This window comes from Pholcus phalangioides, unplaced genomic scaffold (genome assembly GCF_987345545.1).
Source record: "Pholcus phalangioides strain wild (caught in Gottingen) unplaced genomic scaffold, Ppha-v1.0 ptg000012l_1, whole genome shotgun sequence".
In the NCBI taxonomy this organism is placed as follows: Eukaryota; Metazoa; Arthropoda; class Arachnida; order Araneae; family Pholcidae; genus Pholcus; species Pholcus phalangioides.
In genome coordinates, this window is record NW_028301605.1 from 12,344,733 (window position 1) to 12,362,955 (window position 18,223).

General features: G+C 38.6%; 1 protein-coding gene across 5 annotated transcripts in view; it reads right to left on the reverse strand.

Moving 5' to 3' along the window:
• LOC149079598 (tight junction protein ZO-1-like) overlaps nucleotides 1-18,223 on the reverse strand; it is a 326,888-nt gene that overhangs the window by 79,761 nt on the left and 228,904 nt on the right. For 4 of the 5 annotated variants that reach the window (XM_089240203.1, XM_089240202.1, XM_089240204.1 and 1 more), the window contains one exon: nucleotides 11,506-11,553. In XM_089240203.1, the coding sequence (XP_089096329.1) occupies nucleotides 11,506-11,553 (48 nt within the window). Of the gene's footprint in view, nucleotides 1-11,505; nucleotides 11,554-14,700; nucleotides 14,929-18,223 lie in introns of those variants that run through there. The other variant, XM_089240205.1, reaches the window with a different exon arrangement.

The following is an 18,223-nucleotide window of genomic DNA, read 5'->3' on the forward strand; positions in this document are numbered from 1 at the left end:
CATAAGTCACATAGGAGGACGCCAAAGGCAATAAATGTCCGAAACAAAAAGAAAATTAACCTGGAGAAGGATCATTATTATCACTATCAAATCGTTACTTTCGGCAACTGTTTCTAGAACCTTCCGACAGTCCACGCCATAATAAATCACAAACACCGTAAGAGATGGAGGAAAAAAGAAGGAATTAATACATTAGTTACTCAACCTGGACGAAAAGAAACAGCGTGTCACGCGGTACGTCCCGGAAATCTCACTCTTTCACTCGATTGGGGGGGAGAAAAAAAACATTCGGCACACAATTCATCAAAACTGGAAAACAGCAACTTCCGGATAAAGAGGAGAAATAAAAAAAATAAAAATAAAATAAAGCATTCCCAAATCCAATATAGTAGTGATATTCTCAGATTAGGGATTGGAAGACTGAGCGGCAAAAAGTGGATCGAAATAACATGGAGAAAGAAGACTGGAAATGACGCAAAACAAAAGCAAAAAAAAAAAACGAGAGGGAGTTGGTAGTCGAATACAGGAGCAGTGTCTACACGCTAGAGCTCGTTCGAAAGCAGGAGAAGGGATTTGGGAATCGGGAAAAGAATGGCTCATGGGGAAATGTGGGAAATCTGCAAGGAAAAGAGTAAGTAATTCAGTGTCCGGGACACACGCACACAAAAAGGAATAGCTGGAGGAAAAAAATCGAATCCAGACGTATTTACCGATAGTTAATTCAGTAATGATAAAAAATTATCGGAATATGGATTATAGTGCAGGGGTCTACAACCTTTTCAGACACTGCGGGACATATTAAACACCCCCCGAAGCCCGCGGGCCCCCAACTCGTGTAATTTCGTGGCGTCTTAAAAGAAAGGTGGAGAATAGGGCCTCGAGTTAAACAGGGACGAAAATAATTGAAGACTTCTATTTATTCTGAAATTATTTCTTTTACTAATTATTAATTTTGATTAGTTCTAGAATAATTGTTTCCCTAGTTTTTGGTTAATCACTGTGATTAAATCAATTAATTCTCGGATTAAATTTTATCTGAAATCATTTTATTCATTTCGTTGATTCTGGGAAATTATTTGCTTTCTCAATATATCTTGAAATAAATTTCTTTCAATAATTATGCAATTATTCTTCTATTCATGGCGAAATAATCTCTAACAGAAATAATGAAATAGTTTCTCTCATTTAATTCATTAGTTTCCCGATTTGTAAAGTCGTGACGGAACTCGACAATCTTTCATTTATTCTGAATTTTCATGTTTGCTGGAATTATTTATTGCATATATTCTGAATTTTTATATTGGTGCTGAGATTATTTCTTACGTGTATACAGAATTTTTACTGGCGCTAACATTATTTCTTACATGTATTCTGAATTTTTATTGGTGCTAAGATTATTTCTTGCATGTATTCTGAATTTTCAATGGTGTAAGATTATTTCTTGCGCATGTACACTGAATTTTCATTGGTGTAAGAATTTTCATGGGTGCTGTGATTTTTTCCTGCATTTATTTTGAATTTTCATAATTGTCACATTTTATGAATTTTCGATTCCTCTTTCCCACATGATAATATAAAATATAATCTAATAATTACGTTAATTAAACCTAATAAATCTCCTAATATAAAAGTCAGGGCTAAGCACCCCCTACCCGCCCGAATTTATCAATATGCCTCTGCCACCGCTATTATTTTCGCACCGGGTCTCGCGTTTTGGTAAGGACGGCCCTGTTCGAGAGAACAAGTGATTAAAAACCGAAATTTCTCAATCAAAATACTACAGCAGACCTTGTCCCACATTCATCAACTACCCCAAAAAAAAAACCTCAACTAAGTTTCGAGACAGCCCCTTGCCCAATACAGGGAAAAAGAAAAAAACCTTGATCATAAATCTCGAAAAGCCGAAGAAATGAGACACCCTGAGGAAAATAAATATATATAAGACACAGAAAAAGAGAAATCAGAGGGGGGGGGGGGAAACAAGACCGTGGAATTCCAGGAATGACGATTCCCAGACAACGACAAAAGAAAGAAGCGATGCCATTAATTCCACTCAACTCATTAAGAGTGGGGGGGGGGGAGAATATGGAGTAATATAATAATAATAAAATAAAAAATATGTCCGACGACCACCCCTCCAACAACAATTAATGTTCTGTAAGTGAGAACACATCACGTCTTAAGATGGCGGTGGGTGTGTGACAACAAATTTTCTTCGGAAAGTAATTACACCAAGAAAGAAGCCGATGCGACTGTGAGGATCTATTAACAGGCATTATAGCTTGGATAGAAGAGCGATATTCAAGTTCAATATCTTGTGAGTCTCATCCAATTATGAAATTATAATTACTTACATTGATTAATACTTTTATGTACCTCTACTTTGTCTTCCCAAAAAAACAAGCCCTAAGTTTTTTTTTTTTACTTGGCAGAGAATAACGATTTCTATCCCAAGAATTTTCACATTCCAGGATTTATTCAGGATTCCCTCACCCCATAAAGAAATTACACTCATGTCCATAAATTAAGGATAATGCCAGCTCCGGGCAAATAAACTTACTATTACATGGTTGGTATGATGGTTAATACATTGTATGTCTCCCATGCGATCAAATACAGTCCGTACAACGCCTAGGCATGCTGAGTATCAAATTATCGATCTGATCTTGGGGAAGATCACTCCACTCAGCAAGCAATGCTCTCCGAAGTTCCGGTACACATGTAGGAGGTGTTTGACGGGCTGCAACTCGTCGGCCAAGCATGTCCCACACATGCTCTATCGGATTCAAGTCAGGTGAGAATGCTGGCCATTCCATACGGGTTATATCCTCAGATTCAAGGCATTCGTTTACGATGTTTGCGCGGTGAGGACGCGCGTTGTCATCCATAAACACAAATTCTGCGTCCATGGCACCCCTAAACAAACGTACATGTTGTTCCAGAATGATGTCCCGATAAATTTGGGATTTCATGGTTCCGGTTTGAACATGCAGATCTGTTCTGGAACCCAGTATAATTCCACCCGAAACGAGCAATGCTGCACCACCGTAACGGTGTCGTTCAATGATGTTGTCTTGGTGGTAACGGGTACCTGGCGTTCTCCATATGAAAGTCCGACGTGAATCAGACTGCAAGCTAAACCTGGCCTCATCGGAAAACATCACACAAGCCCACTGTGACGATGTCCATATTCCATGTTCTCTACTCCAGGCTAATCGCTGCCGACAGCGAGTTGCCGTGAGCGGAACACATCTGACAGGCCTGCGAGCATATAGACCAATATCTACCAAACGTCTGTACACGGTTTGCCTTGAAACTGTGGTACCCCTGGATGCAGATAGCTGACGAGACAGGTCGGATGCTGTGCTCCGTCTGCCCAGAGTTGCCAGGTCCTTAAAAAATTTCCAGCCAAAATCCTCTTCAAAAGTAGCCAAAAAATAGCCCAAAATATTTGACCTTGTGCTGCCATCTATGAAGCAACATGCGAGCTACAGTTTGACGATATTCTAGTCTGCAAAGGTGTGGTTTACAGCTTTTCTTGTTATAGTCCCCCAATTTTCCGTAAAAATATGGGTTTTTTTTCACCGAATAAATTGATTTCTTTGAAAAGTTGCGAAAGTCAGGGCCATGGCCCCCACAAGGGGTGGGCTGACAAGGCTCCAGCCCTGGGGCACGGGACGGTTTTCACCAATTTTTTTTGCTTTTTCACGCTATAAATTCACCATAAAGGGGCCCCGTGAAAGTGGGGTCGGGGGGGGGGGGGAGGCCGCAAAAGATCTCAGCCTAGGGGCCCTGCTCTAGGATGTGGGGGCCATGGTCAGGGCTACACATTCTCTCTCCTGGAAAAACGGTCCAGAGATGACCAGGAGTGGAGGACGTCTTAAAAGCATCATGGGCCCCCGGGCAAATTGATTTTGCTCAGCCCTCTATCCAGACTGCAAATGCCTACTTACCAATTCCCATGCTTAATCTCGCAAATCTTAACCATATCTCATTTCCCCCTCCCACCGCTTTTCATTCAAGGCCTCCGTGACGTGCCCGGGTTGGCCAATGCGTCAAGACGACACTGCCTCAAATTGTACATAGGTGGCTATGAAATTTGGTACAATGATTTTAAAAATTAGGTATGGGCTTTAAATCCCAGACCAGATTTTTCACGGTCTTGTAAACAAAAAATTTAAGAAGAGGGTTCTCTTCTTGTCTACTTTTCTGGGTTCGTTTTAAGAGCATCCTGGCCCCGAGAGCCAAGTGATTTTTCTGATTCCCTACATGGAAAATCCCGAAAAATACAACCACCTCTCGTTTTTCTGAGGCCCATGCATTAAGACAAAACTGGTTCCTGGGCTTGAGCCCTATCAGCTCCACGCTTGTTGAGGCTACTTTCACAGGCCTACCTACTACCTTCTTTCACAGGCTTCTGTGGTCTAGATACCGTGTTTCCCAACCGTCGGGTCAGAGCAACACCTTCTATAGCAGAAGGCCTCCGTGCGAAGCTCGTGACGTCACTGAAGTCTCCCATTTCCCTTAAGGCGACTGCCCTATTGTAGAACTCCTTAATACACAGGCTGGCGCATGCGGCATTCTGGTCCTTTTTGTAGCACTGCTTACTATCATCGCATTGTAGGGTCCTTTCAACGCTCCTATATATTAGTTAAATTTATTGTGTTTTTATCGATTTTTTTCGTGAAATAACTTCAGAAATGCCTTGTTGTTCGGCTCCAAAGTGTTCCAATTCCGACAAAAAAGGTTTTAGAATGTTTAGATTTCCGGCGGAAAAAGAACGACGCGAGAAGTGGATCGTGAACTCCAGGAGAGACGATTTCATACCAGGAAACGGAGCTCGCCTGTGTGAATTGAGTTAAATTTAATTATTCTGCGTGAATTTTATTTTTTCAAAATCGTATTTGTGATAATGATTTTAAATGAGAACTATATGAAAAAATAAATCGTTTGGAGGTAGCAGACAATATTTGGCGCCATTGCTCACGTGTTGTGTTTAGATATAAAAGTTATGGTGATTTTCAATCATTTCCCCGGTTTTTTGTTCCGTTTGCTTTAAGAGAAAAGATGCATAGGTACATAATTTTGACCAAGAGAACTAATTTAAATTCAAATTATTTATGAATTTATCGTGGAATTCTCACTTTCTCGGCTCTTAGTTTGGCGATTTATCGCTACTACGACGAATTACTGTTATAGTGAATTTTAACTTATTTTGTTATGTTTTGAGGCAAAATTTCATGTGATATTTCTGTGGAAAATATATATATATATATATATATTTCCAGATTAATTGCTGTTGGGTCACTTAGTTTCAAGAAAAGAACTATATTTCTATTATTTAAGCATATTTTTTTTGTAATTCCCAAAGTTTACTGGTACTCTAAAGCAGCGTAATAATTGATTACATGGTGTAGAAAAATATGTGAAATTGTGAATGATATTTGTAAAATCTTGCTTTCATCAGTTATGTACATTATGTTTGAATATTTTTTTAATAAATAAATTTATTCACTCATTGAGCTCGTCAATTTACATTATTGAACCTGTGTGTGCTATTCAGAATTTGTAATTTACTGAAGAAAATTCTGATAAAATAAATGCTCCTAAAATATTTAAGAATTTTTTTTACTAAATTTCCAATATCTAGAGGCAGTAGTTCATCAAATCCTTAACTTCACACAATCATTTAATATCCAGAAGAAATTTTCTTCATGTAATCTAAATTGACTATATATATTTTTGTATGCCACTTTTATCCTGAAATTAAGGATCGGGGTAAGGGATATATAGGAATATTTTATTTTCACTAAAAACCTGAAAAAAAGTTAAGAATTTTTTTTTTTGCTATATACTTTTGTGTTTAAGATTAATTACTTGATCGTCATCACACGAACTGTTACGAATTTAACCTGTTGTTTACCAATAATTTCGTGAAACGTGGTTTATTTCCCATAGTAAATCCGTTCCTTGAAATTCCTCGTTTCTCCCACAAATTGAATTTTCCATACGCTTTTGCCAAGCATTTTTAGCGCGCGGGGAATTCTGTTAGGTTGCTATGCCAGATTTACCGACGCGATTTTTTTTCCCCTCTGTTTGGCGGTCATTTCCGAAGCGACGATTTCGTGCAGCAACCCTTCGGCGAGGACCAGAATGCCTGATGGTTCCGCTCGTATATGAAGGCGTCTTACCCTATTGTAGTGGCTATAATTTCTCTTATAGTCATTGGATATACAACATACTACTTCCCTTATAGTCATTGGATATACAACATACTACTTCCCTTATACTACATTGGATATATGATAACCTACCGGCCGCGGTGTCATAAAGGTTGAAAACCACTATCTAGAGCCTAGGACAGTTCCCAAGTTTTTGTTTTACGGTCCCTTCAATTATTGGGTGGCAAAGGCATTGTGGTTGAAAGTTCTGGCTTTCCATAGTTGGGTGAGATGCCTCCCCCTCATCCCTTCTGCCTTGTCAGGAAGAAAACACAATATGAGGTGGGGACTGAAGTGAAACAGAAAAACTGCTTTGCTCGCAAGCAAAGAAAAATGAGGAGAAATTCGCCATGAACACAATTCTGGAAAAACCGCCCAAAAAACCGCCACCCGCCAAAGCCAAAAATTTCCCGCCGAACCATTTTCAAACCAGCCCAATTTGGCGGGAAAACCGCCAATCTGGCAACTCTGCGTCTGCCAAATACCGGTCTTCATTCGGCGTTGTAACTCGGGGGCGACCTGTACTGTAGCGTCTACTGACATTTCCGTTATCTTGGAATCGTTGCCAAAGCCTAGACATGAAACTTTGGGCAATTCCAAGTTCCTCGGATACTTCCATCTGAGTACGCCCACATTCCAGGCGGCCGATAATTCCACTACCTAAAAAATCATCCACATGCGTCCTCTGTGTCATAACTATTCGCTTATGGCACTGAACGCCTTACAGAACTCTTGTGAACAATTTTACTTCTTTGCCACCATTCCTTATATACCTCCCTCTTACACTCTCGTCATTGTGACGTACTATCGGCATCATCTGGTGGCTTCCTGAAATTTGCATATCATTCTTGCAGATGTGTGTGTGTGATAATTCTACAGGTGAAATTTTTACTTAAGATTTCGATTTCCGTGTGATTCTGAATTATCCTTAATTTATGGACATGAGTGTACTTTGCGAGCAATACTTCAAGTGCATTTTGTACTGGGTGTCCCATAAGTTCGTAAACACTAATTTAAAAATTCATAAAAATTTAAGGAATTAGTATATTTTGTATTGGTATATGTACAAACAAAATACATTTGAACACATACGTGTTTCTGGGGATCCCGTTTATAACGTTTCCCGGTTAGTACGATGAATTTTCGTGGTCTCAACTATAAAAAATTCTCAAGATTTGCCTCATAAAGCGTTTTCCCGTGAAATTCCGGTTCTCGGAGACATATGCATGCGTACGCGCATAATGGCTGTCGAAGCCAAATTTTCCAATTTGTGGCTGTCAGTTCAAATTAGTAGAAACCATATAAGCCATCCTGTATGAGCTTGACAGACGCGCATTCGTTATCACATTAATTTTATGAAGTTATGCGATACTTAAGAACTCATTTTTACTCAAATTTGCATCAATATTCCACCAAGATTCTTGCTGGTTCCACGAAGAGTCAAATGACTTTTGACACCGTTTGAAAAATTTTTCATTGGCTTTCGCTAGGCTTTAAGAGCGGATTTCAAGCGAAATTCGCATCAATGTTCCATCGGGATCCTTGATAGATAGAAATTAATAACGAGATCCGGGAAGAGTCACATAACTCCTTAGACACCACTATAATTTCCATAGGCTTTTTATTGTATTTAAGGGAGGATTTTTAGTCAAATTTGCACCAATTTGGCACCAAGATCCTTGGTGGATACATAAAGAGTTAAGTGATCCCTCAGACACCTCTAAATAATAAATTCCAAAAGCTTTCGATTAGCTTTAAGCACGGATTTTTAGTCAAATTTGAAATTTGCATCAATGGTTACACCGAGGTACTTGATGGATCCAGGAAGAGTCAAATTACTTTTCAGACGCCTCTATAGTAATTTTCGTAGGCTTTCTTATTGGTTTTATGAGAAGATTCTAATCACGGAAATTTGCATCAATTTCCCATCCTAATCCTTAATGAATCCGGGTATAATCAAATGACTCTAAGAAGTCATTTCCTCCTCTTTCTTTTCATTCTATAGTAATTTCCATAGGTTTTTCGATTGGCTTCAAGAGCGGATTTTAAACCGAATCCGCTTCAATAGTATATATAGATCTTCGGTGGATCCGGAAAGAGTCAAATGATTCCTCAGACACATCTAGAATAATCTGCATGGGCTCTTGATTGGATTCAAGAGAGGATTAAGTATACTAAAATATTCGCAGACTTATTTTTATTGCTGACCAAGGTCCAGAGAACAACAGATGCAACCGCCAAGATTATTCTAGACGTGTCTGAGGAGTCATATTTGACTCTTCCCGTTATTTAATAGCATCCCGTAGTTATTGGTGCAGTTTGTTTTTGATCAGGCAATACGGACTGACTCGTTATTAATTTCTGCTACGGACCGGTTATTATAAACATTGCAGTGTACGGATAGTTATGACCAAATAGCATGTTTTCTATCCGGGTGGCCTCATTCGACACTTGTTGAATTCCCCTCCCACTACGATAACGAATAGCACGAGAAAATTCCATTAATTCCGCAAACTTTACGCGAAAATTCTCGATGTAGAAAATGCAACATAACACATACTTCCTTGAAAATTTTCAATGAAATTATTTTCGGAAGTTATTCCAGAGTGAAATTATCCCGCCATCGGGGTACGGACTTCGAACTCTTTTGGGAATCCGAGTTGTGTTCGGAAATTACATCCAGGGAGATCCATGTAGACCAGAAAAGGGTCAAATAATTCTCTGATTTTTAGGAGTGGGAGAATTCGATTGGAGAAGATCTCGAATCCACCTCAACTTGTTAATTAGAAACTCTGAACCAACACACACGCACATTCAGAATAATCGGGGTGTACGAAAGTATAATCGGTATCATGATTGTGTCTTTGATGTTGTCAGAAAACGTTCAGATGGAAATTATTTACTCGGTATTTCAATGATTCCGGTAATCAGAAAACTTTGTAATACAGTTTTGGATAGGTGTAATTAATTCCTATGGAAAAATTTATATGTGAGGTCCTGTGCAATGTATAGGCTAATTGTCGTTAAAATTGAAAACAACATGTCGCAGGAAAAGCGTTTGTAATTTTACTTGACCCTCTGTAAGACTGAATGTAAATTGGTGCTGTTGGCGTATTTTTAATTTAAAATATACAAATACAAGGCCACAACAGGCAAAATTCCCAACGAGATGGCTGAGAAAAAGATGCCCATAACAAATATGCATGTCATATAATTCAAAAGTACAGCAACCCAATTAAAAATGCAATCATAAAAACTAAAATGGAAATGTTTTTATCTGAAAGAAATCAAAAAAAAATTCTTTCAAATATCCAATTTTCTGTCAATATCGGCAGGGATTTTTAGTAAATCCGAAGAGTGGGAGGAACGGTTAAAAATCCGGAGTCTCCCGCCTAAATCTGGAGAGTTGGCAGGTCTGTACGTATTGAATTATCTACCAGGTGTCATACGATCTCAAATACACATTTTAAAAAAACACTTTCAACGTGAACGTCCCCCCACGTTGTATACGTTCATAGATTTCAACAGCTTTGACCACCATACAGGGTGTCGTTCGGATGATTGCGATGTCGCAAGAGCTTTTTCCGTGTACCATATTTTCCTGCGTACGATCCGCGGATTATGTCTTGAAAAAAAGTCTTTAAACATTAAAAAGTGCGGATCATCTACCGCGCGCTGCGGGCAATCTGCAGAAAAGGATGTTATCAGTCGCTAATAGATGGCAAAACCATTTGAGATCGCTGCTCAGCGGGTGACACTACGTCAGAGTTTTATACACGACGCGCGCATGCATAGATATTCTAGACACCGTGCATAGTGTCTAAGTGAGTAGAGTCTAAAGTGCTTGAAAAAAGCCAAAGCAGTTTGTTTGTTACTCTTCCTTATATAGCGTATGAGTTACACTGTTCAGTTCAAATAATATAAAAAAAAATTCCGGAAGGATTGTAAGTTTGGTGCAATCCCAAACGGTGGATGAATGAGGAAACTTATTTTGTGGCTGAAGGGCGTATAGCGTAAAAGAAAAGACAACATTCTTTACGTCACGTGCTCTCCCAGATATGAATTCAATGAAAACTCGTATTCAAGAAAACTTAAACGTAAAAGACGCCTGCAAAAAATGTGGTGCTTGTCTTTGTCATACCTGACCTAGTGGTTTGACTAAGAGGCCATCCCAGGTCAGGAAAACAGTGACACCCCCCCCCCTTCAGCAAAATTCCGTATATTGCATAACTTCAAAAAACGATGGTTGATGACGTAAGCAACCTTCAAACCCCCCCCCCCCTCCTTATCATCAGAAGTCAGCAAATCCGAACCCCCCGATGCTGACGTAATACTTGAATGACCCCCTAAGAAGTCACAGCCTTTAGATTCAGGAAATACACAGGTCATTCAAACGGAAAGTTAGAGCCTATTTGGAAAAGTTTCTTGGAATGACTGGAGGAATTCATTCCTATATACAACAGGCGGGAATTTACGCCGAGCTTCCCATGCTGAAGTATGCCAGTGGGTCAGTGATGCCTGGAAAAAGAGGTGACTATGAAAACCATAACGAGTTCATTCACAAAATTTGGACTTGAAACTTCGGACTCCAGTGATTCTGACTGAAAATCTTCTTGATGATTACACTGACTCTTTCGAATTAGCTAAAGAACTGTTGCGCTTATTTAGTTCCGATTCAGTTGAGTCTGAATTTGAAGGTTTTTTTTGATTGAACGGTAAATTTTGTTTTGTGTGTAAATAATGCTATCCGTAAATAAATTTCATTAATTATAGCGTACCAATGGATCGATTATTGAAATATAAGGTAAGTTATTATTTTTTTTAAATCCGTTTTTTCCCCTTTTCTTCAAACATCGCATGCGGATTATGCGCAGGAAAATACGGTAAATATAGGGTAACGAAATTTCACACAATATTCATTTTCTTCATATTTTTCGTCATTACATATATATATATATTTTCATATTGACGACAATAATTGAAACCCGGCAATATGAATCCGGAAGCTCAGTAAACGTTGCGAAATCCGGAATCGCCGGGCTAAATCCGGAAAGTTGGCAGGTCTGCTCATATAAGGGAAATATAAATTCTAGGGGGAATCCAAAACTTACAAAATGATCCAATCTATCATTACACACTGCACGCGAGGACCTCTGAATAATCAGAGTCATTGCATTCAAACACGAAGATATTTTTCACTGTAGGTACGAGAGAGAAATGGAATAATAATTGCTTAAAAGACAAACACATACAAGTATTAGAGGAGTTAATTAATTACACTTACCCTTACGATACTGACGTTATGGAACTCCCAGCATTCTCTCTCACCTCCCTGTCGGAATAGAGGAGTATTAATTAAAAACTCGTACACACACTTGTACGGAAGTAATTACACATACACACGAGCAATTAATATTAGTTGACTTCATACAAATCTATGTCCTGGAAAAGTGGAAAGAAATATTATTTTCGGATTGTTTTTCTCGTGGGGAGGATGTTTGGCTCTTAGAGAATTGTTTTCGCGTCGAGATTTGGGATTTTCTTTTGTGATTGGTCAAGCCCTGTCCTCCAATCATCGAGAAGATCATCGCAAGTACGACGTTCATTACTCATCCCATTCACAATATACGAGAATTCACCAAATCGCTCAAGGAATAGATCAGGGGTTCTCAACGTGTGGTCTAATGGGGCGGCGCTAACCTAGAGCCACCCTGAGGGGGTGTGCGACAGGTGCGGTCGCATCGGGCTCCGGATTTATGTAGCAATTTTTTTCTTGAATTCTGAATTTTCAATAATCCTGGAATTATTTCTTTCGTAAATTCTCAATTTCCAGCCCGTCTGGAATTGTGTTTTTCTAATAAATTCAGAATTTTCATCAATTCTGAAGGCTTTTCTTTTTTCGTTTATTCTGAATTCACCTGAATTCTGGAATTCTGAATTTTCTTGAATTCTGAATTTGCCTGTATTCTGAATTATCCTGAATTTTCCTCACAATTCTAGAATTCTGGAATTCTGAATTTTCATCAGTTCTGAAACAATTTCATTTATTGCGAGTTTTCACCAATTCTAATAATATTTCTTTCATTTATTCCGAATTTTCATGAATTCTGGAATTATTTCTTTCATTTATTCCGAATTTTCATGAATTCTGGAATTATTTCGTGCATTTATTGTGAATTTTCATGATTTTACTTATCTGAATATTTTTGATTCCCTTCTCTCACAGAAAACAAAAATCGAGGCCCCGCGTCTGGTAAGGGCGGCACTGCGCTAATCTTTGTGAGGGGCGTCGTGGGGAGCTGCTATAATTGATGTGTGCCTGGTTGGTGCTTTGAAACGGTTCTTTGTTGAACTGACAAAAGTTTGAAATTCACTGATGTAGACCATAGTTTCTCAAACAAGTCGAACCTGGTTATACTGTAGTACGCTGGTTATAATCGCTTAACGCCAGGAATTTTCAGTGGACAAATATTCCACATACAGTAAAACCCCTCTTTAGTGGACACCGGCGGAACAAAAAAATCCGTCCGTAAAAGAGGGGTGACCGTAAATTATGTTGTTTACTCAAGAAATTTAAAAAAAGGTAGTTAATATTTGAGATTTTGAGAATCAGTGGCAGTTGAAGAGGAGTTTCACTGTATAGGGGAATTCCAGTCCACGCGTTCAACCGCTATTCGTACATCGCACGGAATTCTGAGAAATAAATAGTGGAATTATATTGGTGTTCGCGTCTGTATACACACAATTTCAGGCATCAAGCACCAATTCATTATGAAGTCCTTGGAGGAATGCTCATGAGTTTTTCGTCAGTACAGTTGTTGTAATAGTGAACACCACGGTGATCGTGAGCAAAGTTTTGATGACTCCTTCTATTCTCATCATAAGGTGACAACTTTGACGTGTACTCTAGCCGAAACAAGGATTGAAATACTAATTCTAGGATGTGAGTGTTCGATAAGGAGGGTGGTCATGTGGTTATCAACCAGGGATCCTTGGGCCCCCGGTTTCAGTGGTTCAAAGATTTCAGGGTCTCCGTGAACTTGAATGAGATAGCAATGAACTTACGGTTTTTAGTTTATAGTAAAAACCCTGTCTTAATGCCACTCCTATTTTACAGCCAAATAATATTTACCCTTTTAAATTTCTTCAATAAAATCACCATTACCCCCTTTTACGGTCACCCCTCTTTCACGAACGAATTACTTTGCCCCTCCTGTGTCCGCTGAGGAAGAGAGGGTTTTTTACTGTATAACATATGCTAAATATCATTCAGCGAAGGTGCCCGTGACCTTGGTTGATTGGCAAAGGGTTCCTGGCCCTCGGTCTTACTGGCACAAAGGGTCCGTGGAACACAAAACGTTCAGAACCTCTGGATTAGGAGATTGATTATATAAATACATCGCGATCACAAAGTTGAACACTTAGTTTGAAATGCTGCACAATATTTGGTGACTCGGACCACGGGTATCGTGAGCAACTGGTTAGAGATACCTCCGCTACACGCATTCTAATTGTAATACGTAAAAGAGTGGAAGCTCTCTTTACACGAGTTACAAAAAAAAAAGCACGAACAAACGCAAGATCACCGCAGAAATGCTTGGATTTATTCAATTATTAATTATGCAATTTGTGTTTGGGGTGGAGCATACTATGACAATATCCGGAAATTAGATAGCATGTACGATAGAGTAAGATATCAAATAATAACAGATAGTACGAAAATACAGTTCCACACTATATCTCTAAGACAAAACTACATATATAGAATGATAAAATTTTCACAAGTAAATGAAAAATATTTAACAAAAAATCGAAATAGAACCACAGGTAGATACAATATCAGGTACCGAAGCCTAATAAAACACTATATAAAAAGAGCTTTTCCTACATAGCCCCTAAAGTTTTAAACTGATTTTATACTGAAAATCAAATTAGCAATAGAAAAAACATAAATCATATAGTATTTGACTTTGTTAAAAATAATGATTATGAAATGATTTTAACAAATAATCAGGTATAAAAATAGTTTTGTGCACTGTGTACGAAAAGAGAAAGAAATTGTAAAATGATGAACGAATGTGTATATGGTTGTTATTGTGCATATAAGTATAGATAGATACATGTATATGTATGGTGTTACATGTTTACATGTAATGTACCAACTGATATTCATAATATGTAATTTAATTATATAACCGCGATTATGACTCTCAAAATGAGAAATCTAACATCTTAACGTACACCGTAATCGTAAATATATAAATAAAAAGCAATATAACATGTCTAATCTTTATAAAAGCCGTTGTCTGAAACATATGTGATTATAACCCCCTTTAGACCTGCTGGAAGGACTTTTAAGTCCCTTGGGGTCACAAATGTTTGTATTCATGTGTTTTTATGTTTGTACCTATGTGTATGTTTGTATTTGTATATATGTCTGTGTTTTTGTGATTTGTTTATTAAAAATAATAATAATTACCTTTGGCTGATTAATTATTTTCGGCGCGTCTCGTTTTTCATTCACTTCACCCCCCGACCCTTCCGTGCTAGACAATCCACCACCATTAGAAGCCACCAACGTTGACATTTAGATCGAAAAACATCAAATATACCGAACGCATAATCCAGTGAATACCACAATGGAATAATCGCATCACACATACGGTACAGGGAGCTACAACACAGATCTCCTCACAAACATGCGGTCACTGAACACACACGAACACACATAATCCACGTGCCGAAAAAAAAAAAATGTCGCACACCAAACCACACGTTAACCCCCACCCGGGGGCGACAAAATGCATAACGAGCTTTTCACGGCGAAAAACGAATGAGGCAACTGAGATTCCAACGAGGGAACCGAGTTGAAAAAAAAGATAGCATTTCCTTTCCTCCTTTCCATATAATCAACATTTCAACAAGTTTCATATCTTAATGCCGTGTTTACTTCATGGGGCGCCTACGTTGAGCTGGATCAGATAGCGGCTGAATTAATGGCGAAAGTTAAGACATTTTTTTATTTCTGTTTAACCTCTGGTGCATCATCTTCTTTTCCCAAGTTTTGATTCTATTTATGAACTTATCTGGTAAAAAATGGGTATAATACGGGGTCATTATAATTTAAGTGACCCTATTCGTAGTGACCGGCCTCTATATAATGTTATATTATGGGATCTGCTATACGGGTTTTAGCCAGCCCATTTTTGTGACCGCTGTTTAAATTCTTAAACGAATCGCGCAATTTTCATTATGATGACTGGTTACTTGAGTGAAAATATTTGTGGGAAGTTTTTCGAAAAATTGAGCACGTTTTTTTAGAATAAATGTATTTTTACTTCCATCACCTTTTTCCTGGTTTTTCGTGACACCTATTTCCTCATTCCGTGAGTCTTTCTTGATATTTCCGTCACTTTATCATTTTGTGACTTCCGACACCTTTTTCCTCATTTGTGATTTTTTTTTTTCCTTGACTTCCATCACCATTTTTTACCATCCTGTGACTTTTTTTTTTCACTTTCGTTCAGGGTTGGGGTTTGGCCGGCAAAAAAGGGGAGGAAAACCAGGCGAACAGCGGTAGTAACGGCAATAATAAATACTATGTGCACGCGCGTGTTACTGTCAAAGCCTGAAGTTGGCCAACCCAGTTGATTTGGCCAATGTCCGATATTCGGGCTTTAGCTGGCCCCTATATATCGATCCCCATGATTCGGGGTCATCGCCGCATTGGCATTTTTTTGTGATAATTATGACCATTCATAATCCATAGCTATCGTTAGCAACCTTAACGATCAAAGCAATCTGAATATCGATATCTTAGTGATACATATGTTGGGATGTATCAGGATTGACATTTAGGGCCCGACGAAAGCTGGAATTTCGGACATTGGCCTGTCCAACTTCGGGCGTGGGCAGTAACATATACATACACAGGGTGCATAGCTAATAGGGGGTGTGGTGTTTTACTGGCGAACCGTTGATCCAAGAGGTATACTTCTAATTCTAAACAGTTTCCAAACAACTCATATGTCATTCATGTTTCAAGGGGACATATAGTTATCAAAATAAAAATAAAAAAACTTTTTATACAGTTCCCTTGTCAGCAAAATTTCGTCATCAGCTCTGCCCCTCTGAATCCTAACACATATTGGTAGGATCAGAAACGTACACGAGGCCCCCCACCCCCGAAGATCAAAAAATGATTTTTTAATGCAAAAAATACTTTTTAACTGAAATTTCGGAAGAAAATACCTTTATATGTTATAATCAATTTCTGTTAATTTCAATGTTATTTGAAAGCTAAGAACTCGAAATTTCTCTTTAAGAAATTCATTGCGACCCACCCTCTAAGCCATATAATGATATATCGCATAAACGACCTTGGCCCGCGGGCCAAATATGGGGTTATCAAATGCATCCTACCCTCCTCAAACCTAATTTTGTAAAAATGAACTAAGCGGCACATTTACAGATCGCTTAAGAGTCCCCTGGTACATTTCCAGAGAATTTAATGAGCCCGTGGCACATTTTCAGGTCATTTAAATGTCCCGGTGACACAGTTCCAGAACATTTTAGCGATCCGTGACAAATTTAGAGATCCCTTGAGTGACGTGTCAGTTTTAAGCGGCCTCCCCAGTGCGGTTCTACATCACTCAAGTTACCCGCGGATCATTCCCAGATTACTTAAGTGATCCATGGCATAGGTACGGATCACTTGAGGGATGCGTGGCACAGTTCCAGAGCACTTCAGCGGCCCGGACACATTCCCAGATCACTTCGATCCGCAAGATCTAAACGACTGTGACATAGAATCTGGTTCTTTGTGGTTCGTTTTGTGTTTGACCGAGGAGGGGGGGGGGGGCACTCCAATAAATGCTGGATAGTATACACCGCTCTATATTCATTGTATTCCTGTATTACCATTCATGTCGATGGCATAGCTGCCAACTTCGGGGAGTGAGAATTCGGGAGGATTTCGCGCGAATCCAAGTTCCGTACAAAAATAAATGTAAAAGGGACCTTTTTAAACTTTTTAGGGACTTTTCATTAGTAAAAAGAGAAATTGTAGGGATATTTTCCTGTTGCAAAAATCGACACCGTGGCAAACCATCGCTAATCATGGACAACGTTTGAGTTAAAAAATTACCTCTTAAAAATCAAATCTCGCAAACCACAAAAAATCTCCGTCGGGCCCGAAACGGGACGTATGGATAAAGCAGAGAGATACACGCGATCGTGCCAATTTTGGATTTCCAAAGGCGGGATTTTGCAGATTGACGAATTTTGTGTTTTCTCCTCCCCAAAAATGAAATTTTTTGCGATTTGATGAAAAATGCAGACAATTTACACAACTATTATGAAGCGGCAGTTTTTTTTTATTCGGGTAAATCCTTGGGGAATAATTTTTTCCCCTAAATGTAGGGGTTTTTTACAAATTACGTGCGAAATTCGGGAGGTAAAAGAATTTTCTCGTCCGGGAGATAGAGTAGAAATCCGGGAGACTTGGCAGCTATGAGATGAGTCATATTAAGAAAAGATAGATGTTTTATTAAGAATTTATTTACGAACAACCTGTTTGCCAGAAACAGTTGTTTGTAAAAAAAAACTAGTTTTAAATGTTTCACCTTTGTAAGGAAACTTCTTTCATAAGAGTTCAAATTTCAAATTTTTGCCCCAGCAAAAATATGGGAACATAGGCGGAGACAGACTTGGAAGTATGGGGGGCACAGTCATTATTGCTGGCGGAGCAAGATAATGTCAATTCTCATTTCATGATTTTTCTTGATTTTCGTCACTATCATTTCGTGACTCTCGTCACCTTTTTCTCAATGACTTTTTCTTGACTTCCGTCACTTTTTGTATTCGTGATTTTTTTTTTACTTCCGTCACCATTTTTTTTACTTCGTGACATTTTCTTAACTTCCGTCACTTTTTCCTAATTTCGTGAGTTTTTCTTGACTTCCGGCGCATTTTTTCTCATGGGCGATTTTTTTTCCCCTTTC